Raw genomic sequence first — 27,714 nt, forward strand, 5'->3', positions numbered from 1 at the left:
CCCAATGTTCATAGCAGCACTCTCCACAATAGCTAAAACATGGAAAGAGATTGTAATTCTTAATACCTATCAAAATTTCCCTTCAAAATTCTTTTTTTTAAATATTTTTATTTATTTCTAGGAGAGAGAGAGAGACAGTGTGAGCAGGGGAAGGTTAGAAAGAGAGGGAGACACAGACTCCGAAATAGGCTCCAGGCTCTGAGCTGGCAGTCAGCACAGAGCCCGACGCAGGGCTCAAACCCACGAACCACGAGATCATGACCTAAGCGAAAGTCGGACGCTCAACCAACTAAGCCACCCAGGTGTCCCAGCTCCCTTCAAAATTCTTGACTAAACTATAGGCTTTAGTATTAAGGAAATCCCAAGAACAGAATACTTTGTTTTTTATACCTAGACTGACTGTTTCATAAACCTGGATTTTCATATATTTATAGGTCATCTCCTTGTTTTTGTCATAATAAAAGTAGAGATGAGGTTCTATACCCAAGCTCTCACCTCACTGGAGTGAACCCCACAAAATACTGATATTTCTTCCTCTCTACTCTTGGGCTTATCACGAAGACACCTTATATTCAACAGACCCAGTGCTAAACTTCCCTCCAGCCTGCTCATCTGTCAGCAGCATCATTGCCTCATATCCCTCCCAATCTCTCACCTTCATAACACAAGTATCAAGTTCTGTTGCTTCCACTTACTTAGTGACTCTTATATCTGTTTATTGCTTTCCAATCTTACTTCTCTTGCCCTAGTTCAGGACCACATCAGTCATCTGGATTTTGCAGTAATCTCATAATTGATCAAACTGTCCACATAAATGTTAATGACTATTTTATCATTTTTATAAAATAAAATCCAGTCTATTTAATAGGACTTTCATAGATTCCCTGTATTCTGATCATGTACATTCTGTGTTCTAAATCACATCATGCTATTCACCTACTGAAATCTCACAGTGGCTCCCAGTTGCTTATGGGGGCTGGTGTCAGGGGTAAGAACTGCATCTTGCTCATCTTTGAATCCCCATCCCTGAAGGGTCTAGTGTGATAGCTAGCACCTAACAGGTACTTGATGACTATTAACTGAATAGAAATTAATGGAATTAGCCAATATCCTATGACTCCTGTTAATCTGAATAACATGGCAGTTTTTTTTTTTTTTAATCTGAAAAATAGGCTTATTTCATTAGGGCTTGTTAGAAAAATTCTGCTTAGTTTTTTCTATGATAAAGAAAAATTGCTAGGAAATTAGCATTTGAATATTTTCTGTTCCTTTACTGTCTACATTTTCATTGTAGAAATCTACTTTCAGAATATTTTGCAACTGTCTCACATTCAGAAACGATATACATTCTGGAAAAGAATGTTTACTGGTATCATCTTATGAACAGAGGTTGCACCAGGGAGAGATGGCTAATGGAATTTATGACTTAGGTACAAATGAGAAACAGTACCAAAAAAGAAACTAGAATGAGTTGATTCTACACATGATTTTATAAAGAAGACTATTGATGTTTTTCTCTTGCTTTAGAATTTCAATCACCATCCAGTATATTATGCTCATTTTAAACTTCAATTTAGTGCATATAAATATGAGAAGGAATATTTACGTCATGTATGAAAATTGCTCTTGAGTAACCAAAGTGTGTTTTCAGTTATTCAATATGTCTAGCATACTTAGTGTACTAAGATCTGGGTATCCTTTTAGAGAAGCTCCCCATCTTCCTCTCTCTCCCCCTCTCTCCCCTCCTCTTCTACTCCTCTTACCATCTGAGTGGTAGAGAGTTTTCTTTCAGATTTTTTTATTAGATGCATTTTCATGAAAACATGGCTTCTGTTTTCAGCAGTTCATCCATTCTTCTGTTTGGTCTTCATCTGAGGGCATATTATTCTTGTGAAATTTTAGTTGTTTCTATAACACCTCTGTATTTGCTATCTCCCTTTAAAAAGATAGTAGCTTCAGGTGATGAACAAGCAGTAGAAACAGACTGGTGGTGGTGTTGTCTAGATTTAGGTTTCCTTGCTTCAAGTCTAATGAAGTCTAAAGAATGATGGAGGAGAAAACAAGATAGTTATTTAGGAGGATGGATACTGAACTGTGAACAGAAACTGGTAACAGAGTTTCACAACTAAGAATATGAGCTTCAGATTCAAATCTCAGCTGCAACATGTACAAATTGTAAACTTGAACAAGTTATTGAACTTCTCTGAGCCAAAAGAACTTCCTTTAAATAGAGATAATAATAACATCTTCAAAAGGATCAAATAACATAATTATAAGGATTAATAACATTCTTTTTAAGTATCTACAAAGTATGTACCTTTATTCTCATTTTACCCATAGGAACAGAGAGGCTTCTAAAGCCTACATAAAGCTTATGCAGCTGAACATGGAGCTAGGTTTGAACCATCACATAATGTGCTTCATTCAGTGGCTGCCGTAGGCATCCCTATGTCAGCTATTATTATTTTAATTGTACAGAATTCTCCCAAGAGTAACTTTTTCTGGGGGTGCTTGGGTGGCTCAGTTGGTTGAGCATCCAACTCTTGATTTTGGCTCAGATCAGATGCCAGCGTCATGGGATTGAGCCCTCCATCAGACTCCTCGATGAGCACAGAGATTCTCTTTCTCTCTCTCTCAAATAAATAGTAATGATAATTAATAATAATGATATTTTTTCTGAATTTTTTCAAATTTCCCATGTTTACATCAAAAACTTCCTGGTTAGAAAGCATTTCCTGCTACATAGGAAGTTGTAGGTAGAAATGAATCCATCCAATGCCCTGTATTTGAATATTTGTTTGCTGTATTCGTGATTTCAAAATATTTAATTGATGTAAGTCAGTAACTTCACACGTGAATTACCCTTGAATGGCTTCTAGCCTTTTTTTAGCTGAGAGAGTGGGACTTCTGTGTGTGAAGGTGAATTCTATGTCTATTGAATTCTGTGTTAACCTCCTTTCCTTCACATTAGATAAAAATATGGAAGTGTATAATTTCTGTTGGGAAAAAATGGTGGTAGAAAAGGTGAGGAGAGCGCTGACTGACTTTTACTTTTCCTGGAGATCCTCACTAATGATGTGGCTTTCCTAGGAGAGGTGGTCCTTCTGGTTGATATGCCTGCAGACAGCCGTGCAGAGGAAGGGCAGCATCTGCCTGATGGGAGGACAGTGACCCCCACCAGCACCTTCACCCAACAAGACATCAACGAAGGCATTGTGTGGTACAGACACTCGGGAGTCCCAGCCCAGAGTGACTCCTTCCGCTTTCAGGTACCCTCTACTGCTGACTTTTCTGATATCTGTATGGTCTGGTGAAAATCACCACTGTTATTTTTATTATTTTATTTTATTTTATTTTATTTTATTATTTTATTTATTATATTTTATTTCATTTTGTTTATTTTTCATCACCATTATTTTAAACAATTCAAGTCATTTTCTATGTTGCCTGGAAATCACATTTGGGGGAAGAACAAATGTAATTCATAGCACTGAGAGATTTTTTTTTAATCTGCTGATTCAGTCTTAGGATATCTCTACAAACAGACTCATTCCACAGCAAAGAGTTTATAGTGGATAAAGGCTGAAGTGTTTAGAAAAAAATGTTTTCAAAATATTAAAATGCCATATGGAGGAAAAATATTTCTTTTTTCAAATGTTTTTGGAACATTTACCATCTTATCATAAGATCATAGACTTAGCAGCTAAACCCAGTGGGTTCATATTTCAGTTTTGCCACACGCTAGCTATACAACTTTGCAAAAATTACTTTGGCAAAATCCTTGTGTTTTATTTTTCTGATCTGTGAAATAGAACTACTATAAGGATTTAATGAGTTAGTACATATAAAGGACGTACAATACTCCCTATCACTATGTATGGGTTTGCTACCATCATTTGTAAAGATTGGTCAAATACCAGTGCTGTAGACTGATTGTTTGTGTCCCCCTGAGGTTCATATGTTGAAATCCTACCCTCTCCCCATACAATGGTATATGGGTATGAGACCCTTCATAAGTGATCAGGATTAGATGAAGTTATAAGAGCTGTGCTCTCATGAATGGGATTAGTACACTTACAGGAGTCACGAGAGAGCTTCCTCCCCTTCCCTGCTCTCCACAATGGGTATGCAATGAGAAGTTGGTGGTCTCTAACCCAGAAAGAGCACTCACCAGAACCCCACCATGCCATCCCCCTGATCCAGACTTCTAGTCTCCAGAACTGCAAGAAATAAATTACTTTTGTTTCTAAACCAATCAGTTTATGGTATTTTTGTTATAGTAGCCTGAGCAAACTAAGACAAACAGACCGTAAGGAGGCTGTCAATAAATTAAGGAACAAGAAATTATCCTGGGCACATTGTCTGAAAATTATCAAATACAATTAATAATTAATAATAAAAGGGTAAATAGAAATTCAAACCATTTAGAATTTTTAAAAGTCTCCTAAATAATTATGAGTTCTAAAAAGATGAGGAAGACATAATTTATCAGAACTTAAATGATGTGGACAAAATAATACTCAGAAAAAAATTGATGGCCTTAAGCTCTTATTATTGACCAAAAAGCATGAAAATAAATGGGCTAAATGAAACTGGGGAACCATAAGGGAAACCTAAGGAATGCAAAAGGAAGGGATTTGTAGAGATAAGCAGAAGAATTGATTCAGTATATAATGTGAGAATTGATAATGAATACAAAACCTGAATCTTTGGAAAGACTAATAGAATTAAACAAACCTATGTCAAGGGCAATTTGGAAATAAACTATTGAATAAAAGTACAAAGGAATGAGGAACTTTGAGAAAGAGCATTTAAACATAGATACACAAAAGAATTTGGGAAAGTATCAGAGAAAATACAAAGAAGCACTCGTGGTAGTGATCAGCCAAACCAGGGTCACAGTCCCTCTGAGTTTGAGACTTTTCCTTTGTCTAGGAATCCAACTGGGTATAAACTGCCACAACAGCTTACCTTGTTAAAATGACCATCCATTCTGCTCCTGATGCCTGGTGTACACATCTTTATTGCCTAATTTATATTGTGTAAAAAATGTGCTTTTCCAGGGAGCAGACTGAAGTAAACTTGCAAACCATTAAAATGAGATTATACTGAGCACACTGAATGTCCAATGAGTGAGCAAGCCTCATGTGCCCTTTGCCCAAATTAACTTTTTTCATATTTAGCACCTGAGAATTCTGCAGTCCTAAAAAAATGAGTCAGAATGGAGGCAAAAACTTCTATCATAAGAAGGCATCTCAGCAAACTAGAATCCTTGGATCTGCCTTTGTCTGTACAGCTGTCAGGATGAAGAACGTTCTCAATATGGAGCACTTCCCTGGAAACGGAGTCTCAGTACCTGCTCAAAATGATATTCGATTGCTTTTCCAACTTGGTTACTAAATGGGGAATTATAAAAAAGCAAGAGTTACTCATTTTTTAAAAAACAAACTCGCTAGACTTTAAGACATCCAGTTGAACATTATTACATAGAGAATGGTTCTCTTTGGAGAGTCTTCACACATTTTACTTGCGGTGTGTTTAGAACGCCTGCTTGAGGATCTTCTTCAAAATCCATGGGATTTTCTTTAGAATATCCCCAGTAATGACAGTGTATCATCCTTTGGAAGTTGATTTTTAAAATAACCAAAGAGCCAAAAGTCAGTCAGAGTCATGTCTGGTAAGAAGAGTAGTAATTATTTTTGGTTACAACAGGGAGCAATTATGAAGTAACAGGCTCAGGTTTCTTACATGATTTGTGAACTCCCTCTGAAGGCATTCCAAAAAGTGCATTTTGAACACTGACAGCATCTTTATTGCAAGTGTGAAACAACTCTCTTTGATTACGTTCTCCTGGATATAAAAAAGTTGGGTGTGTTTTTAAAGTCTCATTGTTTTATAGGCTTACCTCATATTTTGATTTGAAATGACACAGACACTGTAGCTATGTACTGAAACAAATGATTGAAACTTTTCTCATTCATCATTTTAGTGTCCCTAAAGGAATTAAACTAAGAAAGATGCTGTTCTAACAATTCTTGTCTTTCTTCCCTTTTTTCTTTCTTTAAAGCAGAAAATGCAATACAATGAGTTGCATGGATTTAATTCCATTTTAATGTTGATGTGCTGTCATGAGCCATCAAGTTATGCCATCTGTTACTTTGCACGTAAAACTTGGGATTTATGTAATGCAAGTGGCATTACAAAATAGAGTATGGCATAGTGAAAAGAAAGCATACACATTTGCGTCATTTGGGACATGAGAAAGGACTCTGGTTTTGGTATATTCAGATCACACTGAAACAGCCTTAGGGGGTGTGGAATGAAAAGACCAACATATTTCATACCAATATCTTTACTAAGGAAGCTAGAATTGATTCCCTTGCTTGGTGATGTGTCCACATTTCACTACCTGCACAGTGTTCCATTTTTTTCTTCAAGAGATAGAGTATACTTTCCCCTCTTCTAAGTTTTGAAAGCTTCCAAAATGAGCCATCTTGGTCAGTAGGAAGCTCATGAACCTCCTGACCTGGTTCAATATTGACCCTTATTGACTTTATGACTGTGACTCCTTGCTTAACTTTTTTGACTTTCATTTCCTCATCTTAAAATAGGAGATAATATCTTTCTTGTAAGTGGTAAGAGAACTTTTGCAAAGTAGGTAGTGCAGTGCTGAACCCATGGGAGATGATCAGCAAATTATAGCTATTGTCATTAATATTATTTGTAATGACACACTATAAAGTGTCTTCTTGAAAACATGTAGATATTCTGAACTTGGGCTCCAGGCATCTTAGGTGATCAAGATACAGAGAAGACAGTTTTTCTGTTGGGCACAACTTCAGAAGACATAAAGAAAGGAATGCTATTCCTGCCTTTTTCCTCAGAACTGACAGAACCCTGCCCCCTCTCATATGGAATTAATGCAACTACACATGGCCACACAGGCCTTTGCAACTCTTATAACAAGCCTAAAATGGAGCAGAAAACAGAGAGGGAGAGTTTAAGTGGGCAGCTCAGAAGCACTGAGGGAGTGGAAGAGCTAGCTGTGTAGGCAAAGCATCATTTTTCAGGATTTTTGAAGCAGGGGTTGGTTGATTTTGTGACTACTATTCTCATTGTAATTGTTATTAATCTCACATTATGATGATGAGGCTGAGATTTATCATTTCTAATCTAGGTGTATGTATCTGTGCTGGGTAAAAATTAAGAAGTAGGATAAAAATCCCATATATGTTACATATGCTAATAATAAGACATGTTGCTATCAAAAATTATGTTTTCAAAAATGATTAGTGATATAACAAAACACCATAGTATTATGTTAGATAAAAATTTAGACAACACATAATTGTACATAAAGTTTCACATACACATAGAAAACAGAATAACCTGAAATGCATCAATAGGTTAATAACTACTCTTTCTACTTAGTGACCTTCTAGATTTTCTTAATTTCTCATTTGGACTTCCCTACGTTTTTAGAACTGCCTAAAATGATTATACTTTTTATAATCAGGAAAATATTAATATTAAAATATGAAGAGCAAAATGAAAATGATAATGCAAGAACACATATAATTCAATGACATATGGTTTAAAGGGGGGAAAAATAAACATACACAAACATACTCTGCCTAACAGAGCATGAGAGGCTCACCGGCATGACATTTCTTTTCAGGTGTCTAGTGCCACAGATGCCCATACACATCTGGAGAGCCGTGTATTCAACATCGCGATCTTACCACAGACACCTGACACACCTAAACTCTCTCTGGGAGCATCTCTCCATATGACCGTGAGTTGGATGGGACGGCTCGTGGTTTCCACTCCAAGGAGGCATGCTGATGGGTTTGATGGCATGTCCTGCTTTTATATCTGGTGAATGTGCCTGGCTCAGAACTCAGACATTGGGGCCAACAATGACCAGCCCTGAGGTCACATTTCTTGTAGACTTGAAAAAGAAACTTGAAATTCCAGAGTGAAAGGAAGGTTACATGGAATCGACCTCAACCTCCCATCCATTGCTTCTGTCCTTTTTACAGCATCCAGATGGTCACAGGGCCTCTCCTTGAGTAGTTGGAATGAGTTTCAGGCTTATGTCGATTTAATCAATACCATTTGGGTATAATTGTTCAGTCAGTTATGGCTCCATCTAGCTGGAGATACTGCCACTCTGTTTTAGAAGCCCTATTAGAAGTTTTTTATTTTTGTTTTTATTTTTTGTTTTTTTATCATAAAAGTTTCCTGGAGAAGGTGATATCTTTGCTGAACCCAAAGAAATAAGTAGCAATTATCCAAGTGAAAGTTTGGGGGGCAGGCTGGAAGGAATGGAGAGGTGATGGTAAAGGCCACTTCCAGATTTAAGAACAGCACAGAAAAGATGCAGATGTGAAAGACAATATCATGGTTGAGTAAACAGTAAATAGTTCAGTAAGACACAAGAAATCAGGGAGGCAGAGGAGGAGTCGTGAGGATGTGAAGATTCATGAGCTAGATCACAGAAGATCTTGTGGGCTGTGTGGGAAGGAGTGTGAGCACATGGGAAAGTTAGAAGTGAGGTGACAGCTAAATTAGTACCTGAAGTTTAGTTCAGACAATTAGCAACTCCACTGTAACCCTATATGTAAGGGGTATGTAATGCCAGAACCCTTCTTCTAGACAGAGCCACAAGCATATAAGACCTTATAAATTAATCATTAAGGATTTGCATTTTAGTTAGAACCCACATAATTACACTCCAAAGCAGTGTATCAGCCCTGAGCCACAACAAAGAGAGCAGCTATAGTTTTAGAAATTATGGGTCTGGGGCATGACAGAGACATAAAGGGGGAAACAGAAAGTTTTTAATGAATAGCTGGTATCGGCATTTCCACCATAAACCATAATTTAAAGAAATCATAATTCAGCAGCACTATAAAGTCTATAATTCATCATTCTGACTGGAGGAACTTGGATCAGAATTTTCTCTAAAGTGTAAAGAAAAAATGTGCATACGCATTGCTTGCCAAATGCTAATGCAGTGTTATTTTGAGTTTAGAGAGAAAACATGGGCCAGGAGCCAATGAAGATGGTGCCATTCCCACTATGTCGTTGACTCTAGAGACTTCTCAGGTTACTTAACCTTTAGGGTCTCAGGTTACATGTTTATAAATTACATCTGTCCTGTGTAATTACTGTAAAATGTGATTAGCTCACTTTTTATTTATTTATATTTCTTGTGACATTAATTAGAGCTCATTACTATAGGATATACTTATAATCTGTGATAAAAACACATTTTCTATTCAGTGACTTAGACTCCTCTAAGCACACAAATTTTACACATATTTGAAAATACACTATGAACATGTATGCTAAATAAATATATGGTATATTCATATATGTGTTTAAGGATAGGAGCCCACCTCTCCAATCATTCAGTCATTCAAATGAACACTTTTGGGCCCCTAAGCTATCCCAAGTGCTGTGGAACATATGGGAGATTCAGTGGCTACAAAACAGTCTTTGTTCTCAAGGAGATTAGAGTCTAAAACAAGCAAATAAGTAAGCAATGAGAATACAATGATAAATGCCATGATATGATATGCAAGCAGAGCCACAATATGGAAGCAAATAGGGAGACACCTAGTCCAATAGGCATGGGGGAGGTCATGGAAGCTTCCTTTCAGAGGTAGACTGAGCTGAAGTATCCAGAGCATGGTCTCCAACTTCAGCCTATATTGGGATCACCTATGGAGTTTGTTAAATGGCAGATTGCTGGAGCCCACCCCAGAGTTTTCTGATTCAGTAAGTCTAGTATAGGGATGAGAACTTACATTTCTAACAAGTTCCCAGGTGATACTGTTGTTTCTGCTCTGCTCAGCACACTTGAAACCCCATTTATATAGACTGAAAATATGAGGACATTCATTCCAGGTAGATGAGCAGCAGGTGAAAAAATTGGAGACACAGGAGAACATGACATGTTTGAGGAATTACAGAGAGTTAAGTTGGCCTGAGCATAAAATCTCTAGGTGAAAAAGAAACAAGAAATGAGAGTCAGATCAAAGAGGACCTTAGAGATAAGATGAAAAGTTTCCATTTTGTCCTGAGAGGCTGTTGGGGCAAGTAGGATGTTTAAGGATTCATAGCAGAAAGGGGGCATGATCAGATTTTCAGTTTAGGAAGAATTATTCTGGCTGTAGGATAAAGAACACCCCACATGGGGTCCAGACAGAGAACAGGTTGGTTAAGAAATAGGCTTTTGCAGCCATTTAGAACAAGAAGAGTTAGTGGCATGAACCATATGCAGTGGCGACAAGGATTAAGAGTTAGTGAGATCTCAAAGAAATACTGGTACACCCATGTGTATTGCAGCATTATTCTTGATGGCTCAGAGACAGAAGCATCCTAAATGCCCTCCAGCAGATAAATGGGTAAAGAAAATGTGGTATATACAACAATGGAATATTATTCAATCTTAAAGAAGGAAATCCCGCCATGCTATAATATGTCTGAATCTTAAGGGTAATATCCTAAGTGAAATAAGGTGGTCATACAAGGACAAATACTGCGCAATTCCACTATATGAGCTATCTAAAGTAGTAAAACTTTTAGAGACAGAAAGTGGAATGGTATTTGCCCCTGCAGAGGTAGGGGAGCAGGAAGAGGTAGGGAGAGGAAAAAGAGGAGTTGTTTTTGTTCAGTGGCTATAGAGTTTCAGTTTTGTAAGATGAAAAAGTTCTAGAAATCTGTTCCACAAGATGCATATGTAGTTAACACTACTATAGTGTGCCCCTAAAGCGGTTAAGATGATAAAAAAAATAGGGAGATATTAAAAGATATTTGGAGAAATAGTGGTCAATTAGATATAGGAAGAGGAGAAAACAGTTGCTAAATATGTAAAGATGCCATTCATTAAGATTGGGAACGTATGGGGACTTCAGGGCAAGGGGAAGAGGTGGAAGATAACATTAGTTCAGTTTGGGATGTGGTTATAAAATGTGTGCCTATTAAGGGCTGGCAGAAGATATTCTCAATAGGAGATAAATCTCTGAGGACCATTAATGGTAGGTAGCAGTTTAATCCTTGGGCCTGAGATGCCCCAGGGAGATTGTATAGAGTGAAAAGCAACATAAAGAAATACCTGCCTAAATGGAAATTTGTTCTGTGGCCTTTCCATAATGCCCTCTATCAAATCTAAGATCCTTTAAATGGTATCTTACAATTTTGTTTGTAATGTTCCACCAGATTTATATACATACATATATAAGATGTATACATATATGTATAATATTATAAGATATATATGTATATGTATGTGTGTGTATATATACATATATATAAACATGTGAGATATGTATATTTGGGATATATATCATATTTGGGCAGGGAGATCTGTAAACATGCATAGTTACCAATAAATCGCATAGCATAGTGTGAGATTTGGCAAAGAAGTTAATAGATTTATATCAGTTCAGTCTTCCAAGTAATCATCCACCACCTGACTTAGAAGATCTTTAAGGGCAAAATCTTTGACTAATTAATCTTGGTCTCTTCCTGAGCATCTAGCACAATGGCTTATATAAAGTAGTTGCTTAATAAATATTTGTTGACTAAATGAATCATTTTCAGACCTATCTTCATATAGCTAATATCTCCCTAAACTGTATCACTTTCCAATTCACATAACTTAATCATATGGGTAAGCACTACATACATACACTTTGAACATCCTATTTCCAATTCCTCTTTTAAGAGGGAAGAAAATTCTATTGTCTCTTAATGTGAAAGACAGAATATTTATTACTTCCTTTTACAAATGGTTGTGGCACTCAGAGTTGGGTTTCCCAAGGTCACCACCTAAGAGAAAGGCCTCAAATAAACCTTTCTAGTTCCATTTGTTTCCAGTGACTGCTGTAACAAGAATTGTCTTAAAACCACTCTTTTTTTTTTTTAATGTTTTATTTATTTCTAGGAGAGAGAGAGAGAGAGAGAGACAGCGTGAGCAGGGGAGGGCCAGAGAGAGAGGGAGTCACAGACTGAAACAGGCTCCAGGCTCTGAACTGGCAGTCAGCACAGAGCCCGACGCGGGGCTCGAACCCACAAAGCGCGAGATCATGACCCAAGCGAAAGTCGGACACTTAACCGACTAAGCCACCCAGGCGCCCCTTAAAACCACTCTTACTGGGGTTAGTAGGGACTCAGAACAGCTGATCCCTTGTCATGTAGACTCAAGTCTAGGCATGTTGTATTTGTTTTCTGGCTCCGGGCTTATGTGTCCATGTTTTTTCTTGAGACCCATCAAACACTAATAAAATCATTATATGCAATTTCTGGAAATGTTTCTTTATCCTTGGAATTCCTACTGTGCTTTATCTGAGCCTTTCAGGCCACTTAGCAGTTTGCACAGTGAAGCTATTTATGAACTTCCCTTACTAAAAACTGGAAATCCTTGAGGAAAGAGTTTTTATCTGATTCATCTTGCATCTCCCACAGCTCTTTGCTTGGTACCTTCCCATTTTAGATCCTTACTAAATATTTGCCACGTGAATATGTAAGTGAATTAATTTTGTTGTCCTAACAAACTATGTGGGAAGATGGCTTCTTGCAGAGCTTCCATTTTACTCATCTCATCCTCTTAATTTCTCAGGCCAGCCATGGGTGTTGCTGCTTTGGTAATCTGACAGTCAACATGGGAAAGTGGTCTTGCTTTTAATGGAGGCTGAAATGACAATGTTGTTTATAAATCCTGCTCAGGGGTTTTAAAGATTTAAATCACATACACTTTGCTAAGGCTTACATGTTAAAATGTTTTGCCCCTCTAATTGTTTAGATGATATTGCAAGACTGTGGAAAATATTTTTTAATTAAGTTGTTTTTTTAATTAAATTTTCATTATTTTATTTCTTAGCTTAATCTTTTCCTAATGATATTTTTCATCCAATCTACAAATTGTTATCGAGCAAAGTATGATGGTAAGATAAAAAGTAGATCTAGGTCAAGGGATCAGAGATGTGATGGGAACAGGAAAAACCCAGGATGCAGTTCTAAATGAGGTGAGCTTTATTAAGACAATGATGTTTAAAGAAAGACCTGCAGGAGGTGAGGGAGATAGCTCTGCAGACACCTGAGGGAAAGGCATTCCAGACCCAGGGAACCATGTGTTTAGAGACATGGAATTGGGAATGTGCTTAGATGTTCAAGGAACAGCAAGGTAGCCAGCAAGGTGTGGCTGGAGCAGAGTGAGTGAAAATGAGAGTCATTTGATCAGATTCACAGAGGTGTCAAGGATGTGTGTTGGGGGCCGCAGAGGGAGGAGTTAGGGCAGACCTTGTAGGTCCTCACAGGCCATTGTAGGGACTTTGCTATTTTTCGGAGAAAATGCAGAGCCAGTAAGTACTGTGTGTTGGGCAGCATGGGTCTAATCTTCTCTGGTTGGCTGTTGTGTTGAAATAGACTGTAGGTGGAGCGAGAGAGCAGTTGGGAGGATGTCCTGGTGATCCAGGTGAGAAATTGTGGCTGCCAACAGGGTGCTGGCGGTGGTAGTGGGGAGAAGCAATTGGATTCCAGATATATTCAGATGTAATATGGTTATTATGAAAACCATTATTCTTCAACCTTCTTTTGTTGACAGATATTTTAATAAAAATGTGTCTTCTGTAATGATTTCTATAAAATTTAATCTTTCATGGGGCGCCTGGGTGGCTTAGTCGGTTAAGTGTCCTACTTTCGCTTAGGTCATGATCTCGTGGTTCGTGGGTTCGAGCTCCGCGTCGGGCCCTGTGCTGACTGCCAGCTCGGAGCCTGGAGCCTGTTTCAGTCTGTGACTCCCTCTCTCTCTGATCCTCCCCTGCTCACGCTGTCTCTCTCTCTCTCCTAGAAATAAATAAAACATTAAAAAAAAATTAATCTTTCATTTCTTTCTCTGTTTAATTGATAAATACTGAACTTTCCAAATAGCCAATATTAAAATTGATTACACCTTGATATATCTCAGACTCAATATTGTGTTCTTCAAAGAATCAAGTCCGTCCTTTTTCTACCTAGTTCCTATTTCTATTAGTAGGGAAATAGTAGCAATAAATTCTGTAATAAAGTATCTGTTATCTTGGCTGGAATATATTTTCCTTTAGCCATACTCCTATTCCATTCACTTTTCTTATTGCTTTATTATTTTAGGGACATCTATATTTTGAAAAATATCTCCTGCTATTCCGAGAATGTTCAGTTATTCTGATGGTTTTGAGATTCAAAGGTGGCAAATAGTATTGAACAGTGTGCTGAGTGTGCTCATTTATGTCCATGTAGCTGCGCCCACACATGTATACATTTATGGGTGTGTGCATGCATACATGGGCTGTAACCATCTCACACAGGGCATATATTTTAAATTTGTTGTCCTTACTTGTTTTATTTTAGGGTGAGAGACCGCTGCTCTTTGTAATTCTTATTTTCCTTGCTCATTACATTCCAGACCTGATCAGTGGCCTGAAATATGACTCTTTACTCTAGGAGGGTTGTCCTAACCTGCAAATGCTGCCTCTCCCCAGGACATGTGTGCCTTCGGGACACTTACTAAGCAACTGCAACCTTCAATCTTTTCATGGTTAAAAGGAAGAATACCACGCCCTCCTCTATGATAATGACTGAGCCCTACTTAATCTTTTCCTAAATGGGGAAATTCCTTCTGAGAGACGCAGAGCTTCAAAGAGCAAGAGAGCATGTCAAACTCTAACCCTCCAGGGGTCAGTTAGGAAGAGCCTGCAATGAGCCGGATATTTTTGTTCTGTTTTGTTAACGATATATGTGACCCAGACAAGGGACACATGCTCACACACTTTTCCCTTTTCTCATCTCCACACTGTGTTTTTGCTGCTGTCCCCAACTCACTGTTGTACTTGGTCATGGGATTCAAAATCTCTCTTTCTTTTCCTTTTTATTTAATTAATTTATTTATTTTAGTTTTTCACATCGATGGGTTATGGCTGTATACAAGTGAATGGACAGTAAAAAATGTGTACACATTGGCCTTTTGATTAATTTTGCTTGACCCCTTTATTGGGTACTGAAAGCTAGAAAAGAAAAACAATAGCTAGTTCTTTTGAATAGTGCAATGGAGACAAAGAAAACATTGACTATTTTTATGTGCTTTAATAGATAATTGTTAAACCTCTGAATTCAAATGATGAGCCTCTTTTGGTGTTTGAGGTGAGTTCATCTTTGGGCCTTTGAAACCACCATAGTTGGAAGGAAAGAAGAAAGATAGGATGGAAGGAGGGAAGGAAGAAGGAAGGAAGGAAGGAAGGAAGGAAGGAAGGAAGGAAGGAAGGAAGGAAGGAAGGAAGGAAGGAAGGAAGGAAGGAAGGAAGGAAAGGAAGGAAGGAGGGAAAGAGGGAAGGAGGAAGGGAGGGAGGAGGAAGGGAGGGAGGTTGGGTCACAGTTTTATTAGCAAACCTGAAGAGAGGGGTTTAGGGAGGGCTTCTTACCAGATACAACCTTAGCTCATTAAATTAGAGGAGCAGAGATAGAGTGACCCAGCTGTTAAGAGTGGAATAGTAGAATAGCTAGCTGTGATGGCTCATTTTCTTTTTTCTTTTTTTTTCTTTTGTTTATTTTGACAGAGAGAAAGAGAGAGAGAGAGAATGTGTATGTGCACATATACTCAGAGGAGAGGCAGAAAGAGGGGGAGAGAATTTTAAGCCGACTCTGTGCTGTCAGAGCAGAGCCCAAACATGGGGTTGATCTCACCAACAATGAGATCATGACCTGAGCCCAAATGAACGCTTAACAGACTGAGCCATCCAGGCATCCCCATCTTCAAATATGTACCACTGTGAGTTCCAAAACTAGGGAAAAGTGATTATATTGAAACTCCTACAGCATGAACCAACATAAATGTGGGCAGAGTACAGGGGAGAGGAGAGTTGGGGTATAAGAAAACCAGAAGATTCTATAACCCTGTGAGGTTCTCAACACCAAGGCAGATCTGCAGTGCAAGATTACAGATCCTTCTGAACTTCCAGAAAAAATGTTACTATGTGTGATTAATTTAAAAGCCCAAAGTGAGGTGCTCTGTTTTTTGCTTTTTGCTTTTGCTTTTTTTTCCCCCTCTGCGTTTTGTTTTCATCACACCATTTGTTCTTATTCCTCCTTAAACTTTGTTTAGGCTCGGGAAGATGGCCTGACTGTGATTCAGCCTCATTCCCTCTCCTTTGTAAACTCTGAGAGTCCAAGTGGAAAGATTATTTATAATATCACTTTACCTCTGCATCCAAATCAAGGTAAGATGTACAGTAAATGATCTTTTGAGTGATTCTGTTGTGTTCTAATTGTTGACTTATTTTCAAAGCTCTGGAGTTTTGTCTGCATATACTTGTTGAAGATTTAAGGAGTGACAATTATTCATACCTTTTGTTCCCTCTTCTGAATTTAGGATCAATTGAGAGAGAGACACTGGTCAGACAGATGGAGATGAATGTATCAGCATTGGTATGACAGAGCTGTGCTGGAGAACATGGTGTGCATATATTTCAGTCACTGGATTGAGCTCACCCTCTCATGTACAGGCAGAACTGGACAGACAAACACTGTCTGTAGGGACAGACCCTGCCCTGGTGAGGTTATGATAGGTGAACAGACCAGAATGAACATGTACTCAGGACAAGGAACTCTGCCAGAAGGCGCAGAAGGGGCTGAGCCATATATACTCCCTTCCTTTGCCATTTGGGTAAGCTGCCCCTCCTCCACGGAGAAGAATGAAAACGTGAAACTACAGTCAGAGGAAAAGTAGCCCCCTGACATCTGTCTCCATCCTTTAGATCTCTTACCTTCTGACTTAACTAATAAGCCTATCCCTAATGGAGGTATAGCTGTCCATCAAGACATGAGATTAGCTTCTGTTAAAGCAAATTCTGCCTTCCCAAGACCAACCACTGCCCTAGATATAACCCTTTCACATCATCAAATCCCCCAGGAGAAGTAAATGTCAAAAAATTAAATTATATTTACCCTTTTGATAAAGTCCAAATAATTAAACTCCTAAAAGTCATCCTTCACTTTTTAAAAAATCTGCGAAGTCACAGCAAGAGCTGTTCTCCCTACATTACCAGGGTAGAAGGTATAGTTCTTTCCAACCAGCAGTCTGGGCTGTCCTCTGGAGAATGGCCCTCAGTCCCCCAACCCCTCCTAACTTGAATTAGTTCAACACCAACTCTCATGTGTCCTTATCTAAAAGTGTTGATAGGACATGAGAGGTGATCATAACAGCATTATTTATGTACCTGCGAAATTTAAAAATGATAGGCAAATTTTTTAGCCCCTAAAGCATTTATCACAAGCAGAGTAATAATTGCAAATCCAGTTCTTAGAATAGTCACAATTTATGTTACTGTTGGCAAAGATTATCACAGAGACTGAGGTATTTCTGAACAAAAAGTGTAAATTGAGAAAGCTCTCATTATAGCTTAACCAGGAGACCAGTCTATGTCATTTTTTCAGTATCCTTGGCCTTTGAACTTAAACTCAATTAAGATAATCTTGTAATTATGGTACAATGTCTATGACTTGTGGAGAATTAGTCTAAATTATATTAGGGGCAGTAATTTGCATCTTACTATTGTTTATAGTCAATGAATCCTAGTCAAGAATCTATTTGGGTTTCACACATGAAAAGATGTTCAATATCACTAATCATCAGGGAAATGAGAACCAAAACCACAATGAGATATCACCTCACACTAGTCAGAATGGCTAGTATCAAAAAGGTAAGGCATTACAAGTGTTGGTGAGGATATGGAGAAAAGAGAACCCTTGGGCACTGTTGGTGGGAATATAAATTGGTGCAGTCACCAATTTACATTGGTGGTTTCTCAAAAAAATTAAGAATAGAACTACTATATGATCCAATAATTGCATTTCTGGGTATTTACCCAAGGAAAACAAAAGCACTCATTCAGAAAGATATATGCACCCTTATAATTATGACAGCATTATTTACAGTAGCTAAGGTAGAGATGCAACCTTGGTGTCCATCAATAGGTGAATGAATAAAGATGCGGTATATATACACACTGGATGTTATGTTACTCAACCATAAAAGAATGAAATCTTGCCATTCATCACAACATGCATGGACCTAGAGGGTATTATACTAAGTGAAATAAGTCAGGCAAAGAAAGACAAATACCATATGCCTTTTATTTATATGTGAATCTAAAAAATAAAACAAATGAACAAACAAACACAGACAGACTCATAAATACAAAGAATAAACTGGTGGTTGCCAGAGGGGAGGCAGGTAGGGGGTGGGCAAAACAGGTGAAGGGGATTAAGAGGTACAAACTTCCACTTATAAACTAAATAAGTCACAGGGATGAAAACAACAGCATAGGGAATATAGTCAATGATATTGTAATAACTTTGTATAGTGACAGGCGGTAACTACACGTAATTGCGGGGAGCATTTCATTATGTTTATAATTGCCAAATCACTAAGTTGTACACTATAAGTAATATCCTATTATATGTCAGTTATACTTTAGTTAAACATTTTTTTAAAAGATGCTATTAAAGCCTGTTTGGGTTTCAGATTTGCCCTTTTCTTGAATGCGTGGAGAATGCTATGGTAAAACAAACCAGAGAGCAATTTTTCTTGAAGTATAAAAGACTCACACCAGTGGGAAAGGCAGCTTTGTGGCTCCAGTCTTTCAGTCAACCATCAGAATTACTGCCGATGCTCATGCTGAGTCTCTTCCTTCCCAGGGATCATCGAACACAGGGACCAGCCTCATTCTCCCATCCAGTATTTCACACAAGAAGATATTAACCAGGGAAAAATTATATACCGTCCTCCCCCTGCAGCCCCCCACCTCCAGGAGATCATGGCCTTCTCCTTTGCTGGTAATGCCTTCTTCTCTATTTTGAGGCACCCAAACTGTTCTCTGTGGATCTTCATGGCAGGTTCTCCCTAACTCTTCTGGACAGTTTAGTGACACTGCTTTATGGCTGTTCAAAATAGCTTGAGACTTGTAGGCCAATATGTACTTGGGGCTCAGTTTATCATTTTTTTCGTATTCATTAATGCAGGAATGCTTTCAATAAATCTTTATTTTGTACCTCTGATGTGACAACCACACAGAGTGAGGTCTTGGAGATATACTGGTGAGCAAAAAGAGGCATGAATCCTGTTCTTGCTGAGTTTTGGGACCTAGGTATGGAGACAGAGTTTGAGAAAAAATCCCAGTAATGAATGTTTAATTGTAGACTAAAAGAAGAGCTCTAAAAAGAAAGAAAAATGTTCAGTGGTGGAATTAGAAGTGACCATACTGACCTATAGTGAGGGTTCAATGGAGGCTTCTCCGGGGAGGTATTGACAGTGGAGGTTCGTGTGGATGCTAATTAGCCTAAATGTGCATGTTGGTATATTTGGGATAACACTTCCAAAGGAAGGCCATCCACCCTATGGGCAGAGGCCCTGGGGAGGGAGAGAATGTGGCATTCTGGGGCTTAAAAAAAAAAGTCGGAGTGTCTGGAATGTAGGAGGTTGAGCAGAACAGGAAATGAGCCTGGAGGAAAAGAGAGAGGCCAGACCTTAGAAGCCCTAAAATCCTGTAAGGATTTGGATCTTTATCCCAAGAACAATAAGAAACACAGTGGAGGTTTTAAGGTCTGGGGAGATAGCTTTTTATAAAGAGCTCTTTGACTTCAGTTATGTAAGTGGATTTGAGGAGGAGGCCATGGGTGGATGGGCTGTGCGTAAGAGGAATCTAGGGAGAAGCATCCCATACTACCTCAGAGAAGGTCCCATGCAGGAATGGAGAATATAGTCAACCTTTGGGGCCAGGACTTGACAGAAGCCTCCTTTTTTAAAGGAAGAGAAGACTGAATGAAAGAATGACTGAATTTCTAATTTGAGCCATTTTCTGCCCTACCATTAAGCCATGATAGGTAATATTTGCTACCCCTCATCTTTTCCCTTGACCTAGTAATCAGAGCTTCTCAGTGGAATGCAGGAGTTTTGAGTCCCTACCCTAAGGACTTCTGTGTTGTATAGAATCTGAAATGATTCTAAAAATCTTGAAGCCTGTTTCCTTATGATCTTTAAGATGTATGTACCACATAACATGATTAGTATAGAATATTATTTTTATATAATAGCTTTACTCATCCAGAACAGCTGGTGATTTCCTATGGTAAGTTGAACATGGGTTAAATAATTTTAGAGTTACATTTTAAATCATGGCAAACATTTAAAATAATATTTTCCATTATTTATATTAAATGAAACTGTCCAGAAAACGATTATTCAATTATATTGAAAATATTTAAGTGTGGGTAGATATAGGCCTCTTCCTCTAGGGAATACCCCACTATTCAATTCAAGTTTAGTAGCTGGATAATTAATAGCCCATGAAAATGTTCATGGTTCTCTAACCCCTGCTTGACAAGACCTACTTTACAAAGAAACTGAGAATATCCTGGGATTAGGAGGAAAGAAAACATGTCAGCCATGGTTGAAGTTATTTCCATATCTATTATACTTGCCTAAGTTCCTAGAGTCTTTTTAGAGAAAACAGAGTCCTTTTCTATATAATCTATGGGATAAATGCCATGAGATAAATCTCTCACATCATTACAGTGTATAAATCAATGTCCCTGGCATCACTCAATTCTACAATGGAATTGACCCACCAAAGAGCCTGGTCAGTGATACACAACATCACCCACAGTCACCGATTTGTAGGATTTTATGTACTGATAAAATGGGATCTGAATGAATGTATTATAAATCACTCTAACTACTGAGATATAAAATTATTCTACTCTACAGTTCTTTTTGTCACTTAAAATTAGTGCTGGCACCATTAAATTCAACATAACATTAACAAAAGACCTGGTGATCTTTCCTTCAACCATAATAATTTGGATTAAAACATCCCTTACTGGGGCGCCTGGGTGGCTCAATCGGTTAAGCATCCAATGTCGGTTCAGGTCATGGTCTCACGGTTTGTGAGTTCGAGCCTTACTGACAGCTAGCTCAGAGCGTGGAGCTCCTTCAGATTCTGTGTCTCCCTTTCTCTCTGACCCTCCCCTGCTCACACTGTCTTTCTCTCTCTCGGAAATAAATAAAACATTTTTTAAAAATTTCTTTAATAAAAAAATAAAACATTCTTTACTTTTCTAACCTCTCCCCCTATTTTGTACCTTCCCTATCTATTTCTGGCCCCAAAATACTTAGTACATTGATTTTTCTCTTTTCTGTTCTTTCAGGTCTCCCTGAATCGGTGAAATTTCACTTCACAGGTAAAGATTTTAATAGCAATTTTATCAGAAAATGGAATTTTTCTTTCCTTATTAGTCCTTTCTTTTTGTTTCTTTCATCATTACTTGCACTATTTTCTAAGAACTCCTTAAAAGTTATAGAAGAGAAGTTTTTCTGAAATGATCACATGACTAGTTAAATAGTAATAGTGTAACTTCGTATTCGTAGGAAAAGTAATCCATCAAATATTCCAAAGATTAGTGTTGTTTAAGCCCCATTTCAACCAGTCCCAATGTCTATTAAAAAGAGGTAATAGTCGTTAAGAGGTTAGCCTCTGGATCCAGACTCCCCGGGAGTTCGCCTGCTCTGGGAAAGTTTCTTAACCTCTCTATGCCTGAATGCTTCATTCATCAGTGGGGATAATAACTAATAATTGTATATATGTAAAGCTCCCAGAACAATGGTTGGGATAGTCATTCTTTTGTGACACTCACCTAATGGGTAGTGGTTGTATATAGTCTTGAACTGAGCCTTTCTTTGAATGTCTGGCTACTGGAGGGAAATGAAAGTTGTGTGTAGAAGACCCCAGCATTCCAGCTTTAGTTCACAATGCAGTAGAAGCTGACTGGCAATAAGCAGATGCACAGTCAGACTTGGCATCTATTAGGAGCAACAAAGGGACAAGCTTTCTTGTTTAGGTCTGGTGTGAGGATGCTTGGCTGTAATCCTAAAATTGCTGTTTAGGTGAATTTGACTATTCCATTGGAATCAGTCATCCATATGTCCTATTATATTTCATGTAGGATAAATTTTGGTTGGAGAGGAATTCATCTCCCTCAAACTCCCAGACTTTTTTTCGTTTTTTGAGGGTTAAAAATGACACTCGTGATTTTCCCTTGTAAATTTCATTGTTGTATTATTGGGTTTTTTTATTGTGATTGAATTGACATATGACATATAACAAATTGACATGTGATATATTAGTTTCAGGTGTACAACATAATGATTCAGTATTTGTATATATTCCAAAATGATCACAACAGTAAGTCTAGTTAAATCAGTCACCATATATAGTTATAAATTAATTCTTCTTGTTAGTATAACTTTTACATTTAATGTCTTTGCAACTTTAAAATATGCAATACTGCATTATTAACTATAGTTGCTATGCTATACATTACATGCCCATGACTTATTTATTACTAGAAGTTTGTACCTTTTGGCTCACTTCACCCATTTTATACCCCTACCCCCACCCCACCTCTGACAACCACCAATTTGTTCTCTAGCTATGAGCTTGGGTTTTATGTTTTTTATTTGCTGGTTTGTTTATTTTAGATCCCACAAAACAGTGAGATTGTATGGTATTTGTCTTTCTCTGTCTGACCTATTTCATTTAGCATAATACCCTTAAGGTCCATCCATGTTATTGCAAATGGAAATAGTTTCTTCTTTTTTTATGGATGAATAATATTTCATTGCACACACACACACACACACATATATATATATGTATATATATATATATATATATATACTACCTTTTCTTTATTCATTTCTCAATGAACACTTCCAATAGGTTGCTTCCATGTCATGGATATTGTCAATAATGCTGCAATAATCATGGGGTGCATATTTCTTTTCAAGTTAGTGTTTTCATTTTCTTTGGATAAATAACCAGAAGTGGAATTGCTGGATAATGCGGTATTTCTTTTTTAAATTTTTTGTGGGACCTTCAAACTATTTTCCATAGAGGGTGTACTAGTTTATATTCCTACCAATAGTGTACAAGGATTCTCTTTTCTCCACATTCTAGCCAACACTTATATCTTGTCCTTTGGATACCAGTCATTCTAACAGGTGTGAGGTGATATCTCATTGTGGTTTTGGTTTGCATTTCCCCGATGATTAGTGACAATGAGCAACTTTTTTGTACTTGTTGCCCATCTCTATGTCTTTAGAAAATGACTACTCAGGTCTTCTGCCTATTTTTTAATTCAATTGTTTGGGTTTGTAGCTATTGAGTTGTATGAATTCCTTATATATTTTGGATATTAACCACTTATCAGATGTATAATTTGCAAATATTTGCTCTCATTTGGTACTTTGCCTTTTCATTTTGTTTATGGTTTTCATTGCAGTGCAGAAGCTTTTTAGTGTGATGTAGTCCCACTTGTTTATGTTTGTTTTTGTTGCCTTTGATTTTGGTTTCAAATACAAAAAACCATCACCAAGGCCAATATCAAGAAGCTTCCACCTTTGTTTTCTTCCAGGAGTTTTATGGCTTCAGATCCTACATTCAAGTATTTAATCCATCTTGACCTATTTTGTGTGTAGGCTATAAGATAATGGTAGAGTTTCCTCATTTGTATGTGGCTGTCCAATTTACCCAACACCACTTATTGAAGAGACTGCCCTTTCTTTGTTGTATATTCTTGGCTCCTTTGTCATAAATTAATTGACTGTATATATGTAGGTTTATTTCTGGGCTCTCTATTCTATACTGTTGATCTCTGTTGATTCTGTTGATCTGTTTTTATGCCAATATTAATCTGTTTTGATTACTGTTGTGTTGTAATACAGTTTGAAATGAGAGCGCATGATGCCTTCAGCTTTGCTTTTCTTTCTCAAGATTGCTTTGTCTTTTTGGGGTCTTTTATAGTTTCATACAAAATTAGAATCATTTGTCCTATTTCTGTGGGAAATGCCTTTGGAAATTTGATGGGATTGCATAGAATCTGTAGATGGCTTTGGGTATTATGGACCTTTTGACAATATTAGGTCTTTTAATCCGTGAACATGGAATATCCTTACATTTATTTGTGTCTTCTTCAATTTCTTTCAGCAGTGTCTTATAGTTCAGATCACGGATCTTTTACCTCCATGGTTAATTTTATTCCTACGTATTTCATTCTTTTTGTTGCAGTTTGTAAATGGGATTATTTTCTTAACATCTCTGATAGCTTATTATTAGGGTATAGAAATGCAACAGATTTTAGTATATTGATTTCTTATTCTACACCTTTACTAAATTTGTTTATTAGCTCTAAGTTTTTTGATGGCATCTAGATTTTTCAATATATAATATATTACCTGCAAATAGTGGCAGTTTTACTTCTTCTTTTCCAATTTGGATGACTTTTATTTCTTTTTCAACTAGTTTGTCATTTCATGTGAATCCAGTATCAGCTTATTTACAGTGATAGCTTCTAGATAGTTCATGCAATCATTAATAATATACAACAGATTATATAGTATTTTACATTTTACAAAATAATTTGCAGTACAAGTTGTCTTATTTAATCCGTGTAACAATACTATTCTTAGCATTTTAAAGTATTATGGTTAGCATTTTAAATCTGGGAAAACTAAGGGTCAGTAGAGTAAGTAATTGCCCAGATTTCCAGTCCTGGTAAAAAATAGAGCCAAGCTTGTAATACATGTTTCTGACACTGAGCATGGGATATTTAATTTATTCTGGTCTGTTTGTGTGTTGGTCATAAAAAATAAGTATCGTAATAGTGCACCTGTTTGGTTTCCAAACCTCAACTTTTACCTGAAAGCTTGAATAGGTGAAGGGGTTAACTATTAACTTCTCCAGGGCTTTAAGTTAAATGATCCTTGAACCTATTATACAGAGTAGAGGAAATAGATATTGGGGTGACCTTAAATTAATTTATCTTATTTCTGCCTGAGGCTTTTTCTATTTTTTTAATATTGTTGAGTGATTTTTTAAAAATTATTTCAAAAATTTCATTTTTTTAGAGCAGTTTCAGGTTTACAAAACAATGAAAGTATGATACAGAGATTTCCCTTACTCACCCTACCCCCACACATACATAGCATAGCTTCTTCCATTGTCAACAACACTCATTAGAACAGTGTATTTTTTACTAAGGATTAACCTATACTAACATATCATAATCAACCAAAATCCATAGTTTGGGTTCATTCTTGGTGTTATACATTCTATGGGTTTGGGCCAATAAATAATGACATTTATCCATTATTATAATGTTACATAGAGTATTTTCACAGCCTTAAGAATCCTCTGTGCTCTGCCTATTCAATCTCCCATCCCCACTTCCCTCCTTTAGCAATCACTGTTCTTTTCATTGTCTTCCATAGTTCTGTCTTTTCTCGAATGTCATACAGTGAGAATCATATATGTGATGTATTCAGATTGGCTTATGTTACTTAGCAAAATGAATTTAAGATTCCTCCATGCCTTTGCATGGTCTAGTAGCTCATTTCTTTTTGGTGCTGAATAACATTCCATTGTCTAGAGGTACCACAGGTTATTTATCCATTCATCTACTAAAGGACATTTTGGTTGCTTCCAAGTTTTAGCAATTGTAGATTAATATCTGGGAACAGACTTTGTGTGCACCTAAGTTTCCAACTGCTTTGGGTAAATACCAAAGAGTGCAATTGTTTTATCATATGATAAATGTATAGTTAGTTTTGTTTAAAAAAAAAAAAAAGCCAAGCTGTTCCAAAATGGCTGTACTATTTTGCATTCCCACCAGCAATGTATAAGAGTTCCTTTTGCCCCACATCTTCACCAGCATTTGGTATGCCAATGTTCCAGATTTTGGCCGTTTTAATTGGTATGTAATGACATCTTATTATTGTTTTAATTTGCATGTCTCTGCAGACATGCTGAAGAGCATTCTTTCATGTGTTGATTTGCCATCTGTATATCTTCTTTGGTGAGGTGTCTGTTAAGGTCTTTGGCCCATTTTTTAATTGAGCTGTTCATTTTCTTATTGTTGAGTTTTAGGAGTTCTTTGTACATTTTGAATAACAACCCTTTATCAGATGGGTCTTTTGCAAATTTTTTCTTCCAGTTTGTGTCTTGTCCTTTCCTACACTTGAAATTGTTCACAGAGCAGAAGGTTTTAATTTTAATGAAGTCCAGCTTATCAATGATTTCTTTCACAGATCATGTGTTTTGTGTTGTATTTAAAGAGGCATCACCCAAGGTCATTTCTAAAACCCAAATGGGATCATTACTAGGAGGCTTTGAGCAATGCTTTACTTTGCTTAAGTAGATGTCAGATTCCTACTGATTTGTTACTAAGTCCAGAAGAAAGGAAAGAAGAAATATGCAAGCATATTACACATTTATAATAATTAATAGTGCAGTTTGTTTAGTAGCCACTACAGATGAATATATTGGTGAACTGATAGTATAGATATTCTTCCAGACTTGACTTTTAGAGAAGAGAGGGTGTTTCTTAATTTATTTTTTAATGTTTATTTATTTTGAGAGGAGGGACAGAGACAGAGGGAGACAGAGAATCCAAAGCAGTTTCTTCAGTGACAGCAGAGAGCCCGATGTGAGGCTCAAACTTACAAATCATAAGATCTTAACCTGAGCTGAACTCAAACGCTCAACTGACTGAGCTACCAGGTGCCCCATGAGGCTGTTTTAAGGTATGGGAAAGTAGAAAGAGGAGTCAAGGGCCAGGCACCTCTGCCTTCATGTTCCTCATGTGATCAGTGTTCACTTGGATATCAGATAACCCAAGGGAATAAAATCTTAAAGTTGTTGTTCTGTTCACAAAAGTATCTTCCATTTACTGCATTGTATATAATGATCAGGTAAAAAAAAAAAAAAAAATAGGTCTGGTTGCTTCCAGACTGATGCCATTAGGGATACTTATGTGGGTATTTTCTGTCTTTTTCAAAAAGTTCTTTTCTAAGGAAGGAGACATAGGCATGTCTTTTCTAAATGAGATCTCTTGAAAGAAAATATTTTTCTAAAACAGGAGATTGAATCAAAAAATAATTCCATAAATAAAAGTCTTTACCAGTATCATCCTTAGATGATACAGATTTTGTATTACTTTCTTTTCCCCTAGTATGTATCAATATCATCTTGTTGTGAAACTACCTTCTTAGAATGACTTTGTTATTATGGTCCTTTAGCCTTTTCATCATCCAGTAGAAAAAACTTTGTTAGAATAGCTTACAGTATCTTACTTGCTTGCTTACTTTTTCCATTTGTAAGCATCTCTTTAAGGTGTTAGGGTAATCTAAAAAAGCTTCTGGCTACATATTTGTGGAAGCAGCCTGATGGTGACCAGACTACAGGTTGATGTGTGTGTATGTGTGTGTGTGTGTCTGTCCTTTCTAGTTTCAGATGGAGCTCACACAAGTCCAGAGATGGTCCTCACCATTCACTTGCTTCCCACTGATCGGCACCCGCCTGTGTTCCAGGTCACAGCTCCACTGCTTGAGGTCAGCCCAGGAGGCAGCACTTCCGTAGGTGAGAACCAAGCCTGAAACAAACATGCCTTTGGGAATAGAATGATACTTCAGCCACAGTCCCTGTTTAAACCTCTTGATGGTTGCAAAAAAGTAGTGACCTCCTCTTCCAGAAGGTGATGCATTCTCACCTGTTTCCTTCCTTCTGCCCATTTCCATGCAAATAGAAACAACACAGAGAGAAGGAAATAAACCCTTCA

At 37.3% G+C, this 27,714-nt stretch overlaps 1 protein-coding gene across 1 annotated transcript in view; it reads left to right on the forward strand.

Moving 5' to 3' along the window:
- The window catches only part of LOC120224782 (extracellular matrix protein FRAS1), a 415,754-nt gene that overhangs the window by 304,953 nt on the left and 83,087 nt on the right, over positions 1-27,714 (forward strand). Inside the window, exons 31-36 of the mRNA XM_039223043.1 lie at positions 3,091-3,269; positions 7,679-7,795; positions 16,148-16,262; positions 18,742-18,879; positions 21,250-21,282; positions 27,384-27,515. Of these exons, the coding sequence (XP_039078974.1) occupies positions 3,091-3,269; positions 7,679-7,795; positions 16,148-16,262; positions 18,742-18,879; positions 21,250-21,282; positions 27,384-27,515 (714 nt within the window). The remainder of the gene's footprint in view (positions 1-3,090; positions 3,270-7,678; positions 7,796-16,147; positions 16,263-18,741; positions 18,880-21,249; positions 21,283-27,383; positions 27,516-27,714) is intronic.

The sequence above is a fragment of the Hyaena hyaena genome, unplaced genomic scaffold, assembly GCF_003009895.1.
Source record: "Hyaena hyaena isolate Hyena2069 unplaced genomic scaffold, ASM300989v1 scaffold_1243, whole genome shotgun sequence".
In the NCBI taxonomy this organism is placed as follows: Eukaryota; Metazoa; Chordata; class Mammalia; order Carnivora; family Hyaenidae; genus Hyaena; species Hyaena hyaena.